At 43.6% G+C, this 26,119-nt stretch overlaps 1 protein-coding gene across 1 annotated transcript in view; it reads right to left on the reverse strand.

Moving 5' to 3' along the window:
* The window catches only part of LOC106587799 (A disintegrin and metalloproteinase with thrombospondin motifs 7), a gene marked incomplete at both ends in the record, with an annotated part of 38,579 nt that extends 12,998 nt beyond the window's left edge, over positions 1-25,581 (reverse strand). Inside the window, 2 exons of the mRNA XM_045713404.1 lie at positions 14,226-14,373; positions 25,337-25,581. Of these exons, the coding sequence (XP_045569360.1) occupies positions 14,226-14,373; positions 25,337-25,581 (393 nt within the window). The remainder of the gene's footprint in view (positions 1-14,225; positions 14,374-25,336) is intronic.
* Between the last annotated feature and the right edge of the window lie 538 nt (positions 25,582-26,119).

Raw genomic sequence — 26,119 nt, forward strand, 5'->3', positions numbered from 1 at the left:
AGGGAGGGGAGGCACAGCAACCCCTGGGAGAGGGAGGGGAGGCACAGCAACCCCTGGGAGAGGGAGGGGGAGGCACAGTAACCCCTGGGAGAGGGAGGGGGAGGCACAGCAACCCCTGGGAGAGGGAGGGGAGGCACGGCAACCCCTGGGAGAGGGAGGGGGAGGCACAGCAACCCCTGGGAGAGGGAGGCACAGAAACCTCTGGGAGAGGGAGGGGGAGGCACAGCAACCCCTGGGAGAGGGAGGGGGAGACACAGCAAACCCTGGGAGAGGGAGGCACGGCAAACCCTGGGAGAGGGAGGGGGAGGCACAGCACCCCCTGGGAGAGGGAGGGGGTGCTATAAACGGAGCCCTGCTATGATAGGAAATGAAATATTCAGTGACAGCTATAGCAAACTATCATGTTCTGATATGATAAACACAGAGCAATGCCAATCTCTATCTCAGATTTACTCCACTATAATTGGGGAAAGAGGGAACTACTTATCCAGTCTAAACGAGGTTACATTATGCCAGACAGAATATGTCATCTCCACTGAGTATACAAAACATTAAGAACACCTGCTCTTTCCATGACATACACTGACCAGGTGAATCCAGGTGAAAGATATGATCCCTTATTGAGGTCGGTTGTTAAATCCACTTCAATCAGTGTAGATGAAGGGGAGGAGACGGGTTAAAGAAGAATTTTTTAAGCCTTGAGACATGGATTGTGTATGTGTGCCATTCAGAGGGTAAATGGGCAAGACAAAAGATTTAAGTGACATTGAATGGGGTATGGTAGTAGGTACCAGGCGCACCGGTTTGTGTCAAGAACTGCAAAGCTGCTGGGTTTTTCACACTCAACAGTTTCCTGTGTGTATCAAGAATGGTCCACCACCGAAAAGACATCCAGCCAACTTGACAATTGTGGGAAGCATTGGAGTCAACATGGGCCAGCATCCCTGTGGAACGCCTTGTAGAGTCCATACCTTGTTGAATTGAGGCTGTTCTGTGGGCAAAAGCAGGTGCAACTCAATATTAGGAAGGTGTTCCTAATGCTTGATATACTCAGTTCATATTTCATCTGAAAAATCTGTGTGAACACAAGTCACTTGGCAAAGCTAGGACATCAAGTCGACGAGGTGCAAAGACTGCCTTCCAAGGCAAGGCAATGATCTCTTGAAAGGCCATTTGGCATAAAAGTAATCTCTGCTATCCACATCAGTTTATATGGGATAATGCAATCACAAACCAGAGGAGAGTCAGAGAGTTCTGTGTACAAGCAGACTTCAGTCCAACTACAGTAGGAGGCATGTCATCAGCCGCCTACATAGAAATAGCAAGAATTCACCCTGGCTTAGTATTCCAAAGAAGAAAGCCATTAAGCCATCATGGCTATAACAGAGGACAAAGATGCATCAGGATAATGACATCACAGTTCGGTGCGATTCTTTACAAAAAAATGATTGACTTAGTCAAAGATACACTTGAGTAGAGGCATTCAGCTACAGTTGTTGGAATTGCTTTTTTGTCCTTATTATAATGCAAAACAGCATGGAATGCGGGGTCGTTATTAGTTGAATTAAATCGATTTGTTAGTTTTGTGATGTTCCTTTTTATAATCTAAATTCCTATATAAAAGGGCATAGAGGGGCAGTGTGTTGAGCACTGGGTGATAAAGTAAAGAAATAGGTTAGTCTGTGTAGTGAAATGGAAGGAAACAACTTAACATTCTTCAGGCAAGAAGAATGATGCCAGCACGCACACATAAAATACCCTGCATTTGTGAAATTCAAATCGAGCCTCCAATCTCCAGAAGGATACATATTTTAAAAACCCACTTATAGTTAAATTGCAATACTCCTATGAGTACCCGCTAAAGAGACAGGCTCTTAGTCACTTCCAGATTGTTCATAGAATTTGAAGACTGTATAGAGAAGCAAGACCATCTGTGCTCAAATTCCAACCTCAAATGGCCTAAAACTGAATTAATCACAGAAGCGTCTCATTTAATACGGGAGGCCTCTTGTGAATAAAAAGATGGTGCCTGTGCAGATGGGAAGCCATTTGATTAGATATTCAGGAGTCTTATGGCTTGGGGGTAAAAGCTGTTTAGAAGCCTCTTGGACCTAGACTTGGTGCTCCGGTACCACTAGGAAGGCTGGAGTCTTTGACAATTTTTAGGGCCTTCCTCTGACATCGCCTGGTATAGAGGTCCAGGATGGCAGGAAGCTTAGCCCCAGTGATGTACTGGGCCGTACACAGTACCCTCTGTAGTGCCATGCTGTCGGAGGCCGAGCAGTTGCCATACCAGGCAGTGATACAACCTGTCAGGATGCTCTCGATTGTGCATCTGTCGAACTCTTTGAGGATCTGAGGACCATTGCCAAATCTCCTGAGGGGGAATAGGCTTTGTCGTGCCCTCTTCACAACTGTCTTTGTGTGCTTGGACCATGTTAGATTGTTGTTGATGTGGATGCCAAGGAACTCGAATCTCTCAACCTGCTCCACTACAGCCCCATCAATGAGAATGGGGGCGTGCTCGGTCCTCCTTTTCCTGCAGTCCACAATCATCTCCTTTGTCTTGACCACGGTGAGGGAGAGGTTGTTGTACTTGCACCATACGGTCAGGTCTCTGACCTCCTCCCTATATGCGTCGTTGTCGGTGATCAGGCCTACCACTATTGTGTCATCGGCAAACTTAATGATGGTGTTGGATTCGTGCCTGGCTGTGCAGTCATGAGATATCCTTAGGTTTTGACCTTAAAATCATTTAATAAATGAGTGAACAAAACAAAAAGGGTCGTTCCATGAAGTCTAATTTGTAATTATCTTTGGGAATTCAGCCGCATCATGCCAGTCTTCAATCATAGTAATGAATAACACATGCACTCAGAGGCATACAGATGCCATAACTGGCATGAGTTATTCGAATTTAACACGTTCAAAATCCCAAGTTGTCATCTCATCTCCAAATTCTAAAACTGGACTGCATGCCCGGTAGACAGTGAATCGCAATGCTGTGGTCAATACCAAATAAGTAATTAGCTGCTCCTCTAGACCAATCAAAAGTTGGGAACCAGACTGAGGTAATTTAGGATCTCTTTTTGGCCCCTTTTTAAACCTGGGATCAAACTGAAGGAGTTTAAACACAGCATATACAAGCATATACAGGAGAGAACCTACATTACATACGCCACAACTAATGATAATGAACAATTTGTCTTTCCTCCAGGGTAGGATTATGAAGATTTATACTTGGGGTATTGGCAAATATAAACACTGGGCCTTTTGGGACCGCCCTAGACACGCTGGGCAGCAACTCATTTTCTATGAGAAAGATGAGATGAATACTAGCAGCATGTTGTTCACTTCTCCCCAAGCTAAGGGGGATCCTCAGTAATGAACACTGAGAACATCTCAACAGTGGGGCGCTTCAGTAGTTTTGTTTTCTTCACACTGACTTACATGCCCCACATCTGTGAAGACTTTCGGAAGTTCAATAGCCTGACTACAAGATGCTGCTCTTTCTAAGCCCTAATGCAGAGTACCAAGGAAGTTAAGTAACCTCTTCCTCAGTCCACATGGGGTAAGTCAGGCTGAAAGTGAACAACATTAGCATTCTGTGCAATCATCACTTATCAGGGAAGATGCTGGTTGAGTAAATACCAAGCAGAGCAGACACTGAAAACAATAACCAACTATACTGAACAAAAATATAAAACGCAACATGTAAAGTGTTCCATACGCACAAAAATCGTCTTTCTCTCAAATCTTGTGCACAAATTTGTTTACATTCCTTTTAGTGAGCATTTCTCCAAGATAATCCATCTACCTGACAGATGTGGCATATCAAGAAGCTGTTTAAACAGCATGATCATCACACAGGTGCACCTTGTGCTGGGGACAATAAAAGGCCACTCTAAAATGTGCCACAGATGTCTCAAGTTGAGAGAGTGTACAATTGGCATGCTGACTGCAGGAATGTCGACCAGAGCTGGAGCCAGAAAATTGAATGTTCATTTCTCTACCATAAGCCACCTCCAACATCGTTTTAGAGAATTTGGCAGTACGTCCAACCGGCCTCACAACCGCAGACCACATGTAACCACACCAGCCCAGGACTTCCACATCTGGCTTCTTCACCTGCGGGATCGTCTGAGACCAGCTACCCAGACAGCTGATGAAACTGAGTATTTCTGTCTGTAATAATGCCCTTTTGTGGGGAAAAACTCATTCTGATTGGCTGGGCCTTGCTCCCCAGTGGGTGGGGCCTGGCTCCCATGTGGGTGGGCCTATGTCTCCCCGGTGCACCCATGGCTGCGCCCCTGCCCAGTCATGTGAAATGCATAGATTAGGGCCTATTTAATTTATTTCAATTGACTGATTCCCATATATGAACTGTAAGAGGGTAAAATCGTTGACATTGTTGCATGTTTGGTTTATATTTTTGTTCAGTATAGAATAGGTCAGGTCTGATTCAGAGTGATCATTACAGCTCTCTCTCAAGAGTCTTGGTATCTACTCAACAAATAATTGCAGTGAATTGAAAAGGAAAGAATAAACAGTGCATCCGTCTTGACAATTCCAGATTGGAAATATAGTCACACAGATAATTAAATGAAATATAAAACTAAAGCTTTTATGTGAACTAACCCCCCCCTCAAGATGAATTCAACTGTAAGTCGCTCTGGATAAGAACGTCTGATAAATTACTTAAATGTCAAAATAAACATATTCATCAGCTAGCAAACAATGCATTATGGATGAAAACCCCAAGAAACAAATAACAAAATAAACCACATTCACAAGAAGCCGTCTGGGAGTAATATTTTGGGGCACCTGTTGTCTTTAAAAATGCCCTTTAAACAGTTACGCAATGCTCTCATTATTGCATTATCTCTCCCGTCACTGGCTAGGGCAAATGTGCCCTATATCCTGAGGTAGAGAGTAAATGCTACGAACACATAACAGATAGGACAGTTGACACTGAAACATTTGCATAATGCAAGCACACAAGAGTGTGGTCAGATAACCCCTTTGACCTCTGGTTGCGTTGCAGGCAAAGGACTAATTGAGACTTCTCTACTCGGGGACATAGATACTCTGAATAACTCAAAGGACACATACCCAGCCTTAGCTGACAGACAACTTCAGTATGACAAGAGGCTGGATATCAAACATAACCTAACCTTAGTAGAATCATATTCGTTTAGTGGTCTGCCATTGACTGTAAAAGATCATACAATGTTTTATGTAGCCTTCCATGTCCCTTATATAATGCAGCATAGGACTATACTGTAACACTGAAAAGACATTGATTGTTAACTGTAAGTGGATGGGACAGGCCCACTGGAACTCATTAATATGCCAACTGCGAGAGCTTCCAGGAAGAGACTGAATATCTACAGAGGCTCAAGCCAAGTACAGATGTTGGATATACACCACCATTCAAAAGTTTGGGGTCACTAAGAAATGTCATTGTTTTTTAAAGAAAAGCACATTTTCTGTCCATTAAAATAACATCAAATTGATCAGAAATACAGTGTTGACATTGTTAATGTTGTAAATGACTATTGTAGCTGGAAATATCTACATAGGCATACAGAGGCCCATTATCAGCAACCATCACTCCTGTGTTCCAATGGCACGCTGTGTTAGCTAATCCAAGTTAATAATTTAAAAAGGCTAATTGATCATTACAAAACCCTTTTGCAATTATGTTAGCACAGCTGAAAACTGTTGCCCTGATTAAAGAAGCAATAAAACTGGCCTTCTTTAGACTAGTTGAGTATCTGGAGCATCAGTATTTGTGGGTTCGATTACAGGCTCAAAATGGCCAGAAACAAAGACCTTTCTTCTGAAACTCGTCAGTCTATTCTTGTTCTGGGAAATGAAGGCTATTCCTGGCTCTAACCAGAATAGAAAGAGTGCATTAGAGTGTCTAATTTGAGAAACAGACGCCTCACAAGTCCTCAACTGGCAGCTTCATTAAATAGTACCCACAAAACACCAGTCTCAACATCAACAGTGTAGAAGCTACTCCGGGATGCTGGCGTTCTAGGCAGAGTTGCAAAGAAAAAGCCATATCTCAGACTGGCCAATAAAAAGAAATGATTGAGATGGGCAAAAGAACACAGACACTGAACTCTGTCTAGAAGGCCAGCATCCCGAAGTTGCCTCTTCACTGTTGACGTTGAGACTGGTGTTTTGCGGGTACTATTTAATGAAGCTGCCTTGTTAAAAGTACATTTTTGGAATTTCTTTCCTTCTTAATGCATTTGAGCCAATCAGTTGTGTTGTGACAAGGTAGGGGTGGATTACAGAAGATAGTCCTATTTGGTAAAATACCAAGTCCATATTATGGCAAGATCAGCTCAAATAAGCAAAGTGAAACAACAGTCCATCATTCCTTTAAGACATGAAGGTCAGTCAATCCGGGAACATTTTAAGAACTTTGAAAGTTTCTTCAAGTGCAGTCGCAAAAACCATCAAGCGCCACAGTAAAGGAAGAGCCAGCGTTACATCTGTTGCAGAGGATAACATCACTAGTTACCAGCCTCATAAATTGCAGCCCAAATAAATGCTTCACAGAGTTCAAGTAACAGACATCTCAACATTAACTGTTCAGAGGAGACTGCGTGAAATCAGGCCTTCATGGTTGAATTGCTGCAAAGAAACCCCTACTAAAGGACACCAATAAGAAGAAGAAACTTGCTTGGGCCAAGAAACACGGGCAATGGACATTAGACAGGTGGAAATCGTTTCCTTGGTCTGATGGGTCCAAATGTGAGATTTTTGGATCTAACCACCGTGTCTGTGTGAGACGCAGTGTAGGTGAACGGGGATGATCTTCGCATGTGTGGTTCCCACCGTGAAGCATGGAGGCGGAGGTATGATGATGTGGGGGTGCTTTGCTGGTAACACTGTCTGTGATTTATTTAGAATTCAAGGCACACTTAACCAGCATGGCTACCACAGCATTCTGCAACAATAAGCCATCCCATCTGGTTTTCCCTTAGTGGGACTATCATTGGTTTTTCAACAGGACAATGACCCAACATACCTCCAGGCTGTGTAAGGGCTATTTGACCAAGACGGAGAGTGATGGAGTGCTGCATCAGATGACCTGGACTCCACAATCACCCGACCTCAACCCAATTGAGAATGTTTGGGATGAGTTGGACTGCAGAGTGAAGGAAAATGTGGGAACTCTTTCAAGACTGTTGGAAAAACATTCCAGTTGAAGCTGGTTGAGAAAATGCCAAGAGTGTGCAAAGCTGTCAAAGGGTGGCTACTTTGAAGAATCTAAAATATATTTGAATTTGTTTAACACTACATGATTCAGTATGTGTTATTTCATCGTGTTGATGTCTTCACTATTATTATACAATGTAGAAAATAGTAAAAATAAAGAAATATTCTTGAATGAGTAGGTGTGTCCAAACTTTTGACTGGTACTGTGTACACACACACAGACACACACATTTTTCCACATTTTGCTACGTTACAGCCTTATTCTAAAATGGATTAAACTGTTTTTCCTCCCTCAATCTACAAACAATACCCCATAATGACAAAGCAAAAACGGGTTTTTACAAATTTTTGCTAACTTCTAAAAATTTAAAACGGAAATATCACATTTGCATAAGTATTCAGACCCTTTACTCAGTACTTTGTTGAAGCACCTTTGGCAGCGATTACAGCATTGAGTCGTCTTGGGTATGACGCTAAAAGCTTGGCACACCTGTACTTGGCGAGTTTCTCCCATTCTTTTCTGCAGATCCTCTCAAGCTCTGTCAGTCTGGATTGGGAGCATCGCTGCACAGCTATTTTCAGGTCTCTTCAGAGATGTTTGATCGGGTTCAAGTCCCGGCTCTGGCTGGGCCACTCAAGGACATTCAGAGACTTGTCCCAAAGCCACTCCTGCATTGTCTTGGCTGTGTGCTTAGGGTCATTGTCCTGTCAGAAGTTGAGCTTTCAACCCCAGTCTAAGGTCCTGAGTGCTCTGGAGCAGGTTTTCATCAAGGATCTCTCTGTACTTTGCTCCGTTCATCTTTCCCTCGATCCTGACTATTCACTCAGTCCCTGCCGCTGAAAAACATCCCCACAGCATGATGCTGCCACCACCATGCTTCACCGTAGGGATGGTGCCAGGTTTCCTCCAGATGTGACGCTTGGCATTCAGACCAGAGTTCAATCTTGGTTTTATCAGACCAGATAATCTTGTTTCTCATGGTCTGAGAGTCCTTTAGGTGCTTTCTAGCAAACTCCAAGTGGTCTGTCGTGCATTTTACTGAACAGTGGCTTCCGTCTGGCCACTCCACTATAAAGGCCTGATTGATGGAGTGCTGCAGAGATGGTTGTCCTTCTGGAAGATTCTCCCATCTCCACAGAGGCACTCTGGAGCTCTGTCAGAGTGACCATCGGGTTGTTCGTCACCTCCCTGACCAAGGCCCTTCTCCCCCGATTGCTCAGTTTGGCCAACCGGCCAAATCTAGGACGAGTTTTGGTGGTTCCAAAGTTCTTCAATTTAAGAATGATGGAGGCCACTGTGTTCTTGTGGACCTTCAATGCTGCAGAAATGTTTTGGTACCCTTCCCCAGATCTGTGCCTCCACACAATCCTGTCTTGGAGCTCTACAGACAATTTCTTCAACCTCATGGCTTGGTTTTTGCTCTGACATGTACTGTCAACTGTGGGACCTTATATAGACAGGTGTGTGCCTTTCCAAATCATGTCCAATCAATTGAATTTACCACAGGTGGACTCCAATGAAGTTGTAAAAACATCTCAAGGATGATCAATGGAAACAGGATTCACCAGAGCTCAATTTCAAGTCTCATAGCAAAGGGTCTGAAAACGTACGTAAATAAGGTATTTCCGTTTTTTTATTTCATTAAATGTGCTTTTCACATTGTCATTATGGGGTATTGTGTGTAGTTTGATGAGGGAAAAAAATATTTAATCAATTTTAGAATAAGGGTGTAATGTAACAAAACATGGAAAAAGTCAAGGGGCCTGAATACTTTCTGAATGCACTACACACACACACGACATTGAATGGTTCCAGACGGCGGCTTGCTTACCCTATGCCGAACCTTTAAATGTATCATCTTAACCTCACCCATAACCCTTAACCTAAACCAAAAGATGCACTATGCAGAAATCCCTCTGCCCTTTCCTAGTTGCTAAAATTTTAATAGTTCACCTAATTTCAGTTTCTGTGACAAAACAAGCAAGTATAGTGTAGAGAATCATTGTACCATCTAAACCGTTGTGAAATATATTTTCCATAACCAAAAATATTGTATTTTCAGATTATGTACAAAACTGAAAGTAAAAGACACAAGAAGCATAGAAATAGCACATAAAGAACATTTCTACCGCTTCTCAGACTTGCTTCCAATGAGAATGACAAATCGGGCCTCCCGGGTGGCGCAGTGGTCTAAGGTACTGCATTGCAGTGTTAGCTGTGCCACCAGAGATTCTGGGTTCGAGCCCAGGCTCTGTCGCAGCTGGCTGCGACCGGAAGGTCCATGGGGCGATGCACAATTGGTCCAGCGTCGTTAGGAGGGTTTGGCCGGCAGGGATATCCTTGTCTCATCGCGCACTAGAGACTCCTGTGGCGGGCTGGGTGCAGTACATGCTGACCACGTCGCCAGGGGTACAGTGTTTCCTCCGACACATTGGTGCGGCTGGCTTCTGGGTTGGATGTGCGTTGTGTCAAGAAGCAGGCTAGGTTGGGTTGTGTTTCGGAGGATGCATCGCCTCTCGACCTTCGCCACTCCTGAGTCCGTACGGGAGTTGCAGCGATGAGACAAGACTGTAACTACTACCAATTGGATACCATGAAATTGGGGAGAAAAAAGAAGTAAAATAAAAAGAAGAAAATGAAGGAAAAAAAAAGACAGATATATAACTCCCATTCTATATCAATTTTATCCGATGGCCCAAAAAGTTACATATTGCAGCGTTAACCTTTGGATCTGCCGGCTGAATATCCACTGCCATTCAGAATATTGATTGAATAGTCAATATTCAGTGACATTATTAAATTGCCAGAACAGTATTTATGCTGCAGTCAAAAGCTGTGGATGTTTGTGGAGTCTGGTCATCGCCCTCTGCTCTCCTGGCGATTAAGCTGCCACTCTCTCCATTGCAATGCCCTCTTAACTTCAGAACACCGCTGTCAGGACACCGCTGTCAGACAGGTGGCAGAAAGAAAGGAAGAGAAAGTTTGGGAAACTTCTCCCAAAACCTATTTCAGTGAGTCAGCCAGCCATGATGCAGACAGATGGCCTTAGTCCTAGAGGCACTCTTGGGTAACCGAAGAAGTATCAGCCCACAACATTGCCTTTTGCTTTAGTTCCCCTTGAGTGCTCTGGCGTTTGGCTAAAACCATTTGGGACTTGGTTGCAAACCATTTACTCTTCATTCTAATTAACTCAATACGTATCCAATCTGAAAGTCAGACTGCGTTTCTACATGTCACCTTTGAAAGTGCCAGTTACACATTAGCAGACTTGTCTTGGACGAAATGGACAATTAACTTTCTCCCTTTGGAAAGGCCAAAAGTATCCCTTTACATGGTTTGAAAATGGCAGATTTGGACACCAATAAGTCCTGAAATTAGAACTCAGTGGCTGTACAGTAACATGCTATACATGACATCAGAGCTCAGGCTCTCCGCTTCACAGCTCTATGTTTTTTTGTTTGTCGTTGTTGTCTGAGTGAGGGAAATGCTGTAAATTAAGATGACTCAATGTATTTTGAAAGTTGAGAATCATAATGAAATACAAGCAAGCCAAACACCTCCGACTCCAAATGTGCACTTTACATATCATAAAACTAATGTAATATATATATAGTGTTAACATTTATGATCACTATGTTTGATGTACAGTTACAAGATGATATGGAATTATACCCTGGGTTGCCCTGAACAGAATGAACCTGTTTGTTGTATTGTAAAGAAAATGTTCCACGGACCACGCATCTGAATGCAACTTCTGTCATTATTTTGTTTTATGTTGCACCTTCCCCAAATTCTCCAAGAATATTCTTATGTTACTGAATGTATCCAGAGCATTTTCAGATTTCGTTTTGAACAAATGCGGCGGAAAAGTACAGTTAATTTAAAATGCACATCAAATCAACAGTGTAAGGTTTGAATTCAGTCTTGTGTTAGGTGAACTGTTGTGTCCTCACCTTTAGTCTAATAATGTTCCCATAAATGCCAAACTGTTCCCTTTTCATTGTTACCATGGTTATGCGTTCCATATTTCTTCTGTAAGAAACATTTCAATGTAGCCCTATCCATACAGGCCAATTCCCAGGAGTGTAAAGGGATAAGCAATGCAGAGGTTACTTCTCATAAGTCATAGAATCCTTGCAGCAAATCAGTTTTCCACTCCATTTGAGAGGGTCTTTTTAAGGCAGTACAGTCAATGTAATTACTGAATTACTACACAGCCTTTGATCCTTGAGAATCATATTCCAGATGAGGGCAACTTGATTAAAAACATTTCATCCTTTGAAGAATTTCGGTGAGAGCACATTCAAGTACCTTTTGGTTGACTTTAATGACAAGTTAATAATTAATTCTGTCCTGATTAATAATTGATTCTGGCCAGCAGGATTTGCGACCCAGAAGACACTTTATAACTACTGAATAGCAAATCATTAGCGTAAGAATAGTCTGTACAATATGATTATTTACTCATCCAAACCATTTGTAATCGATTATCATGTGGTTGCTTTCTTGTTCAACTGAAGAAGGTTAGAGACCCAAGAGAAATACGCATAGAGGTATACAGGAGCACGTCACAGAAAAAGATCAAAGACTTTTTGAAAACTTTGACATGATATAAAATGCAATCTGGACAAGCATTTCCACCCAATTTTCCTTGCACTATGGAATTATGTGTAACTGCATCAAACCATGACCCTTAAGCCAGTTTAAGTAAAAAAACGCAGGTAATATTATTCAGAAAACTTTAATAACATAATGAGGGTTTTTTGCTGTCGATCATTGCATATGCAAAAAATTCTATACAATTTCAAGTTTTAAATATGCGTTCCACAGGGACTAGTTAAATGTAAGAAACTGTCAAAGTATTTCCTGTAAAAGTAGATGGAACAAGATGACTGGATGGTTCAATGAATACAGTAGAATAACATAAAAAATAGTGGCAGTGATTTTCACGTTCTGTCAAGTGATTGAAGCTCGTTGTTACTGTGTGGATCGAAATTACCCCATTTGAGACTTGCTTGTTTGAGGTAGAAAGACGTTTTTCTCATAGCCTGTGGAAATTCACTGCTACAGTAAGCATTGTAAGGAATTCTCGAATACCTGGTGAAAGCTCTCTTATACACGTTCAAAATTATCCTTTTAAACTTCAAACTTACCATTAAGGAAGGCAGTGTTGAATTACTCTCAAATCAGAATAATTAGCTGGAAATGTTTTCCTCTGAGTATGACTATGTTGCATCTTTGAGGGGTTCATGTGGGCTCAATGTTTCCTTCGGAGGGTGATGAGTGAATCATGCTCAACGATAATCAGGCACGAAATTCAACAAGGCCTTGCATTAGAAATACCCTCCACTCAGGGATTCCATGCCGTTGGCATCCTTCACTACCCTCCACTCAGGGATTCCATGCCGTTGGCATCCTTCACTACCCTCCACTCAGGGATTCCATGCCGTTGGCATCCTTCACTACCCTCCACTCAGGGATTCCATGTCGTTGGCATCCTTCACTATCCTCTACTGAGGGATTCCATGTCGTTGGCATCCTTCACTACCCTCCACTCAGGGATTCCATGCCGTTGGCATCCTTCACTACCCTCCACTCAGGGATTCCATGCCGTTGGCATCCTTCACTACCCTCCACTCAGGGATTCCATGTCGTTGGCATCCTTCACTATCCTCTACTGAGGGATTCCATGTCGTTGGCATCCTTCAGTACCCTCCACTCAGGGATTCCATGCTGTTGGCATCCTTCACTACCCTCCACTCAGGGATTCCATGCTGTTGGTATCCTTCACTCAGGGATTCCATACTCTTGGCATCCTTCATTATCCTCCACTCAGGGATTCCATGCTGTTGGCATCCTTCATTATCCTCCACTCAGGGATTCCATGCTGTTGGCATCCTTCATTATCCTCCACTCAGGGATTCCATGCTGTTGGTATCCTCCACTCAGGGATTCCATACTCTTGGCATCCTTCATTATCCTCCACTCAGGGATTCCATGCTGTTGGCATCCTTCACTACCCTCCACTCAGGGATTCCATGCCATTGGCATCCTTCACTATCCTCTACTGAGGGATTCCATGCTGTTGGCATCCTTCATTATCCTCCACTCAGGGATTCCATGCTGTTGGTATCCTTCACTCAGGGATTCCATACTCTTGGCATCCTTCATTATCCTCCACTCAGGGATTCCATGCTGTTGGCATCCTTCACTACCCTCCACTCAGGGATTCCATGCTGTTGGTATCCTTCATTATCCTCCACTCAGGGATTCCATACTCTTGGCATCCTTCATTATCCTCCACTCAGGGATTCCATGCTGTTGGTATCCTTCATTATCCTCCACTCAGGGATTCCATACTCTTGGCATCCTTCATTATCCTCCACTCAGGGATTCCATGCCGTTGGCATCCTTCACTACCCTCCACTCAGGGATTCCATGCTGTTGGTATCCTTCACTCAGGGATTCCATGCTGTTGGTATCCTTCACTACCCTCCACTCAGGGATTCCATGCCGTTGGCATCCTTCACTACCCTCCACTCAGGGATTCCATGCTGTTGGTATCCTTCACTCCATTTTCAATCTGAGTGACTGAGCCACCAATTTCACAAATATAGTTTCACCACAATTCCTTTTAATGTTGTTGGTTGTGACTCACACTAAAATAGTAATGTTCTTGGTTATGACTCATACTAAAAGAGTAATAAACAACAATTAACCTCTAATATACGTTATAAAGAAATCAAGACCAAAGTTGGATTCACACCTGGGTCTTTAAAAATGTCCTTTTAGTAAGTTCAAAGCTCAAAACCGTTGTAAAGGTTTTAATTATCTAGTACATTGTAACATGACCCATAAGAGACTAAGCAAAGCCACTCATGCATGATAACCTGGATGTGTTGTAAACAGTAGGCCAGTAGGATATAATGAACTACATCTCTGGGTAAACATCCATTGTAGCCAACCACCATTATTGGTGTCTTACCTGTCCCGCAGGTGGCACTGCACTCAGTCCATGAGCCATACTTCCAGAAGAAACCGGGGTTAGGGATATCATTGTCTGAGTCCAGAAGAGTCTCTCTATGGATGGTGTACTCATAGCGCACCCCTGGGTTGGTCTCCTGGAAGAGTAGCTGTAGAACACATAGGATCAATCAGAATGAGACAGACGAGACAGCATGAAAACAGACAGCATGCGACAGCATGAGACAGCAGGAAACAGACAGGATGAGACAGACAGCATGAGAGACCAGACAGACAGCACGAGACAGACAGCACGAGACAGACAGCACGAGACAGACAGCACGCGAGACGAGACAGACAGCATGAGATAGACGAGACAGACAGCATGAGACAGACAGACCAGACAGACAGACAGCACGAGACAGACAGACAGCATGAGACAAACGAGACAGACGAGACAGCACGAGAGACGAGACAGACAGCACGAGACAGACGAGACAGACAGCACGAGAGATGAGACAGACAGCATGAGACAGACGAGACAGACAGACGAGACAGACAGACAGCATGAGACAGACAAGACAGCATGAGACAGACGAGACAGCATGAGACAGACGAGACAGCATGAGACAGACGAGACAGCATGAGACAGACGAGACAGCACGAGACAGCACAAGACAGCACGAGACAGCACGAGACAGACAAAAGCACAAAACACACAAACTAAAAGGTCAAACAGTCAACAAGCCATTGCTGCTTCGGATCACATATTTTTTGAAGTGAATGATGTTGAAGGGTTTGTTGTTTGGTGTGTACTGTGTGTGTGTGTGTACTATGTGTATGTGTCATGCTGTGCAGTGGTATGGGGGGGCATGTCTTTTGGGGAGTGTGTGGAATGTGCTCATGTTAGTGGTTTGAGGTGTGTGTGGCTAATATGTGTTTAGGAGATTGGATCGGGTTGTGGATGATGATCGCACAGGAGGGGGGGCATGGATGGTATCTCCTCCCAGATGGCCATCTCACCCGCGTGCTGGGGCTCTCAGCAAGTCAACACACCTATTCCAGCCAACAGCACAATCACATACCAATTTCCACTTTAATTTCTGGACCAAGCATCATTGGGAGGCCCAGAGCTGATCTCAGCTATCCAAACAGACAGGATGTAAAGTTAGAACAGGTCAGCTTGGGACAGCACCGGGAGACTGCCAGGGCACAGAGTCTGTTGGCTGTGATACCCAGTGATACGCCGCCTGTATCCTAAGCTTGCACAGGCAGTAAGCAATAACTCATGTTGCATACTTCATTGAGCAGGGCTCTCCAAATTTTTCTAGCATGAGAGCTACTTTAAATGAAACATGTCTCAAGCTATACATTCTTTCTAGCTTTCAAATAGGAACATTCTTCTTTTCTCTCCTCTGCAACTCTTCACCAGGTCCTTAGTGTACAAGCGAAAGTAGCTCACTGTTTTCTGTCAATATACCTGATAAAATAATGGTTAATAAACAACTAACGGGGCCCTATAAAATCTGCAATTCCCCCCAATAATGTTTTATATTTTCCCAAATTATGTTCAGTTAAAAATGTCCTGACAGATACTGTGTTAGGTTTGGCTTTTTAAGACGATAGTGGCTAACCAGGGATGGGATAATGTCAATGTTGTGTTGATTAGATAGCAATGTGATGGTCCCACAAGACAAACTTCAAATGTCACTCACAACAAAGGGAACTAACAAAGGAAATCACTTTGACAACCAAAACAAAACCGAAAGGGGTTCAAAGGAAGTTCAAATCAAATGTTATTGGTCACATACACATGGTTAGCAGATGTTAATGCGAGTGTAGCGAACTGCTTGTGCTTCTAGTTCCGACAGTGCAGTAATATCTAACAAGTAATCTAACAATTCCCCAACAACTACCTAATACACACAAATCTAAAGGGATGGGGCCTCCCGAGTGCCGCACTGGTCTAAGGCACTGCATCGCATTGCTAGCTGTGGCACTAGAGATTCTAGGTTCAAGTCAAGGCTCTGTCGCAACCGGCCGCAACCGGCAGACGCATGGGGTGACGCACAATTGGCCCAGCGTCTTCCGGGTTAGGGGAGGGTTTGGTCGGCAGGGATGTCCTTGTCCCATCGCGCACTAGCGACTCCTGTGGCGGACCGGGCGCAGTGCATGCTGACACGGTCGCCAGGTGTAAGGTGTTTCCTCCGACACATTGGTGCGGCTGGCTTCCGGGTTAAGTGGGCATTGTGTCAAGAAGCAGTGCGGCTTGGTTGGGTTATGTTATGGAGGACACGCGGCTCTTGACCTTCGCCTCTCCCGAGTCCGTACAGGAGCTGCAGCGATGAGACAAGACTGTAACTACCAATTGGATACCACAAAATTGATGCACCTGTACTGACCTTGCCTTCTGGATGGTAGCAGTATTGACAGGCAATGGCTTGGGTGGTTGTTGTCCTTGATGATCTTTTTGGCCTTCCTGTGATATCGGGTGCAGTAGGTGTCCTGGAGGGCAGGTAGTTTGCCCCGGTGATGCGTTGTGCAGACCGCACCACCCTCTGGAGAGCCTTGCGGTTGTGGGCGGTGCAGTTGCCATGCCAGGCGGTGATACAGCCCAACAGGATGCTCTCAATTGTGCATCTGTAAAAGTTTGTCAGGGTTGTGTGGGTGGACCATTTCAGTTTGTCTGTGATGTGTACACCCAGGAACTTAAAACTTTCCACCTTCTCCACTGCTGTTCCCTGAAGTCCACGATCATCTCCTTTGTTTTGTTGACGTTGAGTGAGAGGTTGTTTTCCTGTGCACTCACCTCCTCCTTGTAGGCTGTCTTATCGTTGTTGGTAATCAAGCCCACTACTGTTGTGTTGTCTGCCGACTTGATGATTGAGTTGGAGGCGTGCCTGGCCACACAGTCATGGGTGAACAGAGAGTACAGGAGGGGGCTGAGCATGCACCCTTGTGGGGCCCCAGTGTTGAGGGTCAGCGAAGTGGAGATGTTTCCTACCTTCACCACCTGGGGCGGCCCGTCTGAAAGACCTGGACCCAATTGCACAGGGCAGGGATGAGACCCAGGGCCTCCAGCTTAATGATGAGCTTGGAGGGTACTATGGTGTTGAATGCTGAGCTATAGTCAATGAACAGCTTTCTTACATAGGTATTCCTCTTGTCCAGATGGGATAGGGCAGTGTGCAGTGTGATAGTAATTGCATCGTCTGTGGACCTGTTAGGGCGGTATGCAAACTGAACTGGGTCTAGGGGTGGCAGGTAAGGTGGAGGTGACATGATCCTTGACTAGTCTCTCAAAGCACTTCATGATGACAAAATTGAGTGCTACGGGGTGATAGTCATTTAGTTCAGTTACCTTTGCCTTCTTGGGTACGGGAACAATTGTCGCCATCTTGAAGCATGTGGGAACAGCAGACTGGGATAGGGGCGCGATTGAATATGTCCGTAAACACACCAGCCAGCTGGTCTGCACATGCTCTGAGGACGTGGCTAGGGATGCCCTCTGGGCCAGCAGCCTTGCGAGGGTTAACACGTTGGCTGGTTTTCCTTTTGATGTCCGTAATTGCCTGTAGACCCTGCCACATACGTCTCGTGTCTGAGCCATTGAATTGCGACTTCACTTTGTCCCTATACCCGACATTTCGCTTGTTTGATTGCCTTGCGGAGGGAATAACTACACTGTTTATATTCGGCCATATTCCCAGTCCTCTTTCCATGGTTAAATGCAGGGGTTCGCGCTTTCAGTTTTGCGCGAAAGACACCATCCATCCATGGATTTTGGTTAGGGTAGGTTTTGATAGTCACAGTGGGTACAAAATCTCCAATGCACTTCCTTATAAACTCACTCACCTAGTCAACGTATAGATCAATGTCATTCTCTGAGGCTGCCTGGAACATTTCCCAGTCCACGTGATCAAAACAATCTTGAAGCGTGGATTCCGATTGGTCAGACCAGTGTTGAACGGTTCTAGTCAAGGGTACATCCTGTTTGAGTTTCTGCCTATAGGACGGTAGAAGCAAGATGGAGTCGTGGTCGGATTTGCCGAAGGGATGGCGGGGGAGGGCCTTGTATGCATCGCAGAAGTCAGAGTAGCAATAGTTCAGTGTATTGCCCGAGCGGATGCTGCAATCAATATGCTGATAGAATTTAGGTAGCCTTTAGGTTCTGAAAGACACCCATGTTTGTGCCCACTAAAAGTTGGCAAAGCCACTAGTAAGGGGTTCTAAGGCTTCCGACTCTGTCAATCACCACATCCTTATCGGCAGACTCAACAGCCTTGGTTTCTCAAATGACTGCCTCGCCTGGTTCACCAACTACTTCTCTGATAGAGTTCAATGTGTCAAATCAGAGGGCCCGTTGTCCGTTCCTCAGGCAGTCTCTATGGGGGTGCCACAGGGTTCAATTCTCGAGCCGACTCTTTTCTCTGTATACATCAATGATGTCGCTCTTGCTGCTGGTGATTCTCTGATCCACCTCTACGCAGACGACACCATTCTGTATACTTCTGGCCCTTCTTTGGACACTGTGTTAACTAACCTGACAAGCTTCAATGCCATACAACTCGCCTCCAACTTCTCTTAAATGCAAGTAAAACTAAATGCATGGTCTTCAAGCGATTGCTGCCCGCATCTGCCTGCCAGTCCAGCATCACTACTCTGGACGGTTCTGACTTAGAATATGTGGACAACTACAAATACCTAGGTGTCTGGTTAGACTATAAACTCTCCTTCCAGACTCACATTAAGCATCTCCAATCCAAATTTAATCTAGAATCGGCTTCCTATTTCGCAACAAAGCATCCTTCACTCATGCTGCCAAAAATACCCTCATAAAACTGACTATCCTACCGATCCTTGACTTCGGCGATGTCATTTACAAAATAGCCTCCAACACTCTACACAGAAAATTGGATGCAGTCTATCACAGTGCCATCCAACGCCCCATATACTACCCACCACTGCGACCTGTATGCTCTCGTTGGCTGGTCCTTGCTTCATATTCGTCGCCAAACCCACTGGCTCCAGGTCATCTATAAGGCTTTGCTAGGTAAAGCCCCGCCTTATCTCAGCTCACTGGTCACCATAGCAACACCCACCCGTAGCACGCGCTCCAGCAGGTATATCTCACTGGTCACCCCCAAAGCCAATTCCTCATTTGGCCGCCTTTCCTTCCAGTTCTTTGCTGCCAATGACTGGAACGAATTGCAAAAATAACTGAAGCTGGAGACTCACATCTCCCTCTCTAACTTTAAGCCCATCCAACTACCTCATCCCCATATTGTTATATATTTTTTTTCTCCTTTGCACCCCAGTATCTCTACTTGCACATCTATCACTCCAGTGTTTAATTGTTAAATTTTAATTACTTTGCCACTACGGCCTATTTATTGCCTTACCTCACTAATCTTACCTCATTTGCACACACTGTATATAGACTTTTCTATTGTGTTATTGACTATGTGTTTGTTTATTCCATGTGTAACTCTGTGTTGTTGTTTGTGTCGCACTGCTTTGCTTTATCTTGGCCAGGTCGCAGTTGTAAATGAGAACTGTTCTCAACTGGCCTACCTGGTTAAATAAAGGTGAAATAAAATTAAAATAAACAAATAATTGCCTTCACTGCCATTCAGAATAGTGATTGAATAGTCAATAATAAAAAAAGACACCCATGTGGGTGCACACTCGGCAGTGGTGGAAAAAATTCCCAATTGTCATACTTGAGTAAAAGTAAAGATACCTTAATAGAAAGTTACTCAAGTAAAAGTGAAAGTCACCCAGTAAAATACTACTTGAGTAAAAGGCTAAAAGTATTTGGTTTTAAACATACTTAAGTATTAAAAGTAAATATAATTACTAAAATGTACTTAAGTAACAAAAGTAAACGTACAAGTATAAATCATTTAAAATTCCTTATATAAAGCAAACCAGATGGCACAATTGTCTTCTTGTTTTTTTACATTTACGGATAGTGTGGGGCACATTTCAACACTCAGACATTATTTACAAATGAAGCATTTGTGTTTAGTGAGTCCACCAGATAAGAGGCAGTAGGGATGACCAGGGATGTTCTCTTGAGTGTGTGAATTGAACCATTTTCCTGTCCTGCTAAGCATTCAAAATGTAACAAATACTTTTGGAGGTCAGGGAAAATGTATGGAGTAAAAGGTACATCATTTTCTTAAGGAATGTAGTGAAGTAAAAGATGTAAAAATATACAGATACTCCAAAAAAACTACTTAAGTAGTACTTTCAAGTATTTTTACTTAAGTACTTTACACCACTGCTAGTAAGGGGTTCTGAAAGGCACCCATGTGGGTGACCACTGAAAGTTGGCAAAGCCACTAGTAAGCGGTTCTAACAGACACCCACCATGGACACCCACTAGGTTAACCTCAGACTAACAGACACCCACCATGGATGCCCACTAGGTTTGCCTCAGACTAAAAGAAAAACCTACAACAACTTAGAATAGGGAGTCAAAAGAATATGGAGCAAAACAAACAACACTCAGGCTTCTTTCAAACTCTCTTAAATATCACCTGGGCTAGCACAGGTGAAACACCTTCCCACTAACAAGATGGACAAACCAGCACAGGTGTAACACATACTTACTAACGAGGTGACCCCAATCAGGGCACCCTAAGTGCTAACGAGCTACCTCAAAATATAAATGGAAAAATCAAAACCTGTAACAGTACAGTAGCTGGATATGAAAATTGCATGTACTTTCAGAATTGTTCGGCAAGCTACTCATAGGTGGGCTGCGAGCTACTGGTAGCTCACCATCGACCTGTTGGAGACCCCTGCCATGGAGAAGGGCTCCTGGCAACTAATCTAATAAGCCTTTGTTTAACATTACAAATAGGTGATCAATTACACAATGTTGAACATTGTGGTCTCTGGGAAGACATTCGAGTACAATGTGAAATACAATAGAGAATGAGTACAAGAAGTTGCTATTTTTGTGGAAAAAGAACAACAATATCTTTGCTAATTTCACTGTCACTGTCGTGTTAGTAGCTGGAACAAGCACATTTGTTTTCAGGCCAGATGAAACCCTAAATTCTGGCCTCCACTTTCACAGATGCCTCGTGTCTGATTGGATCATTCAAATCTACTGAAAGCATTGACAACCGCAGCATTAAAAAGAATAGCCCACAGAATTATGTTGCAGTGTATGAATGATGTTACCATGGTAACTCTGTAGCACTCTGTATGCTGTAAATCTCTACATGTAGATCTCCACAGTCTAGATTTTAGTTTAGGTTGTGAAATCTGTTATTGGATCACGGTGAAATAACTACGTGGACTTCAGGAATCATATTGGAATGCGGCAAACATGACAAAGTCAAAGCACAAAGTGTTATGCCTGACAATCAAGTCATGTCACAGTGAGTTTGACAATTTTATACAGAGTTAGAAGTGAAACACTGGCCAGGATATCTCTTCTACGTGGGATAAATAATTACATGACGCAGACTAAACAGAATTTGAGACAGTGGCTGTCAAGATATGCGCTTGCCTATGACAAATGATTTTCCCAAAGAACTGTCATTTGTCATTCACAGTGACAGCACAGAACAAAATGTTATGGCTCCACACAATTCATCTTTGTTTTTACTGTCAATGTCTTGGTGCTGATTCAAATCATTGTTATTAGAATCAGCTCTAGTGAGAGGATTGAAGCTCACTTCAGGCAAACTGGGAAACAAGAAAGCAATATTTGATTGAACAATATAAATCTTCTTTAGCTTTTTCCCAAAACTGACATCAAAGCGGGTTCTCATGGGACAAACTGATACACTGACAATTCTATATAAAGCCCACTGATATAACAAATTATTCCGTAAGCCGTTACTAAGGCATATGCTATCAACAAGCCAAAAGGAATACTCAATTAGTCATGAGTTGCATGTATTCGAATATAATCACAGCACATTTTCAATCCAGTACATTGTCTTCCACCATCAAAAGGTCATGGATATTAATTTGTGGGTACTTGGCGTATGGACTACGTTTGTGAAACTAATTAATTTGTCTTCCATCTTATGCTAGTACAGTAAGTAGATCAAGCTCAGACAAGCAAGACTGGCAGAAAGTGGAGTGTGATATTATTATCTTATCTGATTTTAAAGAGTGTTTACACTTGGCTGTGATATCGCTCAATATTTAATGAACATCCTTGTCTAAGTGAAATGCAAATGTGTTTTCTCTGTACAACGTGTTGCCAAGGTTTATAAAAATATTTCTCCAGTTGCCCCCAAACGCCATGGTAAATGTGTCCAATCTACCAGACACCTTACCTCCCTAGTGATACCTGAAACATGACAGACTGAGTGCCACTTCAAGTGAGACACATGGGGTAAAGTGGTCAAATGGGACATACAAAGCCCATCCACGCCAGCCCCTCCATCACCACCTCCAACATGAGGTCCTGGAGACAAACACCTGAAGAACGCTGTGGAATCCAGTTCCATAGGGAACGCTCCTCATCTCCAATATCTATCAACGCTCAGCAAACAATGTCTAATTCCAAACACCATGGTTACGTGTTTGCCCTTTGAGCACTCTTTTTGACACCTCCTTCGCCCTTCCCTCAAGTCATTGACTTTTCTGTGTGTCACTGGAAGCTTGTTACGATGAACTGTAGTGTCCATTTGAGAGGACTTAACAACCGAGCTGCCACTTCCCTGATCCTGTGTTTGGACAGGCTGACACACTTAGGGGATGAATGAGCTTTGTGCAAGACGGGTAAAGAATGTGAGCAGACACAGTTGACACTAATGGAAAGGTAAAGCTGGGACCTGGGGAGTTGGCTCAACAGCTGTTCTCTCCACAGGGTTTTACTTGGACAAGTGCAAATATTTGTTTTGAAAAGTATTTGTCTCTGAAGGGCATTCCAAAATGTTTCCTCTGGAGACGGAGATAGGAACATTGAATTTGAGTGGCACATGTCCCAAAACAAAAGCATTTTGGCTGAGAGAGTCATGGGGCCTTGTGACAGGCTAAATTATTTGGAAATCATCTGTTTCCACTGTGTCCTCACAGAGAGATAGAGATGCAAGGGAATTCTATCGCTAAATGTTCAGAAATAACATTGTAGATTGTTAAGTTGTTTCAGTGCTGCGCTGCGTGTGACCGTCATACAGTTACGTACACATGATCAATAATTTCTCACTTGTTGATTATAGGTTTCCACTTACTGCAGAACATAACAACTACAAGTCATCACACATGGTGCACTTACCTCACACAAGGTGGTCTCATTAGAGTTCATAACAAAAACATTGAAACATCAGTGAGAAACCACCACACAAACACTCATTTGGTGTGAGGGAGAGGGAGAAAGAGAGGGAGAGAAAGTTAAGCATCAACTCAGAGAGAGAAAGAGAGCGAGAGCGAGAGAGAGAGAGAGAGAGAGAGAGAGAGAGAGAGAGACTATTAGTAGACTCCAGCAGTGCCAGTGAGAGGAGAGGTCAACATGACATCAGTGCCAGTACTCATCTCTCTGTCCACTGTCTGTGGTCCAGCAGACAGACAGAAGCTGTCCCCCTACCACCCCTACCCCGGTGGGCACCATGCCAGGCTAGGGGGGCTTCAGATCCCCACAGTGGGACAAAGCCCTTTATCTGCCCCCTGGTACTGCCTCCACCACCTGGCCTGGTGTGGGCGTACCCCAACAGCAGAATGGTGTGGGCGTATACCGCTCATTAAAAATATTAATGCAAGTAGAAAACTGATTGTCTAGCTCATCCTCCTCTAGGCTGCTGATTGGCTAGCTCATCCTCCTCTAGGCTGCTGATTGGCTAGCTCATTCTCCTCAGGGAGATGACAACGTGTTCTATGAGGAAATCGCCAGCGTTTTTGAAACCGTCTGTTTGAGATGGTTTTTTTTAAAGTGCTTTTTTCTCCAATTTATGCTTCTGACAGAAATAAGAGTACAGGACGAGTCAACAACATTATGTAGATATGAGTTAACAGATAGGAGTTAATAGTGAGATTTTCACTGGGCCGTCAGCTACTTTAAAGTGTAAAAACAGGCATTGAGATTGTTGTTCAGTTGTTGTGATGCATTTGTACGGGTGTAGCTGTGAATTCATTTACTGTACATGGGGGGAATTTGTAATGACAGAGAGGATAGAATACAGCACCACCGTTCAAAACGATATGGCTTCGACCAAAAAACCCTTCTCTTTTTTAGACATAACACAAAGGAATTCCCGCTGGATGAGAATTGTACAGATTCAAAGTGGATTCTCTCAAGGTCAACAACAAACAATTATTGGAAACTGTACCCTTAGTTTTGCACAGGTTGGCACAGCAGGGTTAAAGTCTTTGAAATGACACAGCCTTTAAAATAAGATACATTTATTTCATTACTGTAGCTCAGTGTAAACACCTACACTGCCTGAACAACCAAACCCTGTTAGGGAATAATTACTGTAGCTCAGTGTAAACACCTACACTGCCTGAACAACCAAACCCTGTTAGGGAATAATTACTGTAGCTCAGTGTAAACACCTACACTGCCTGAACAACCAAACCCTGTTAGGGAATAATTACTGTAGCTCAGTGTAAACACCTACACTGCCTGAACAACCAAACCCTGTTAGGGAATAATTACTGTAGCTCAGTGTAAACACCTACACTGCCTGAACAACCAAACCCTGTTAGGGAATAATTACTGTAGCTCAGTGTAAACACCTACACTGCCTGAACAACCAAACCCTGTTAGGGAATAATGACTTCTAATCAAAAGCCAACAACGTCTTAGATCTCCATGAAACTAGAACCACAGAGCCGATCATGCAAAATAGAGTTTAATTGAAAAGAGATGTCCCGGTTTGATTAAAGTTGAATAAAACAAATTAAATATGTGTAAGTGAACATTTTGTCTGTTTACGTGTTGCTTTTCCTGGATTACATCTCTCAAGTGGAAGGTATTTTAGATAAACAAACCATGCAATGCCTGTTAAACGACAATTCGGAGTATTTGGCACATGCGTGTGTGTGTGTGTGTGTGTGTGTGTGTGTGTGTGTGTGTGTGTGTGTGTGTGTGTGTGTGTGTGTGTGTGTGTGTGTGTGTGTGTGTGTGTGTGTGTGTGGTGCACGCGCATGTGATCCAACCTGTATCCACACTGGCTCTAGGGTTGGTCCAGGGGAGGTCAAGTTCTCCAGTTGGCCTGTCCTCTCATAGGTGAACACCGTCCCCGCTGCCTTGTATTCCCCATTCCATTGGATAGTCCAACCGCCATTCAGGAAGTACTTGCCGGGGTCGTCACTCCGGAGAGCCAAGAAATTCCCAGCCTCAGCCACCTCCTCGATGCGAATGTCCCGAGCCCCCTCTGGAATCAGCCCAATGTCCACATACCCTGGGAGACAGAAAGGGTCCAGTCAAGACGGGCTGTTCAACTTCCATCTCTACTACCCTCAGTACACTTCTACTGAAACTTTACTTTTCTCCTTTTCAATTTGACCTAGTTTATTGTCTTGTAATCCACCCAGCTTGATACCTTCTTAATACCTCCACAAAAAGTGACTGATGTCAGACTTGTGCTTTGAAGTCTATGGGAATATAATGGGAATATAATACTGTACCACCAAACACAGATGCAGTACATGACCTAGTTCACATTCAAACTGACAGCTCAAACCAAGCTATGGGACGCTGACAACAATACCCAGTGTACAGTACACTGTCTATCACTTTAAAACCTGTTTCAGAGTCAGTCTGAATGTTTATCTCATAATGGTTAAGGTTTTGATTGGGGTGAGGAGAGCTGATTTTGTACGTTTGCCCACTGATAAAGAAATGATTAGTCTATAATTTTAATGGTAGGTTTATTTGAACAGTGAGACAGAATAACAAAAAAATCTAGAAAAACACGTCAAAAATGTTATAAATTGATT

Source organism: Salmo salar, unplaced genomic scaffold (genome assembly GCF_905237065.1).
Source record: "Salmo salar unplaced genomic scaffold, Ssal_v3.1, whole genome shotgun sequence".
NCBI classification, from domain to species: domain Eukaryota; kingdom Metazoa; phylum Chordata; class Actinopteri; order Salmoniformes; family Salmonidae; genus Salmo; species Salmo salar.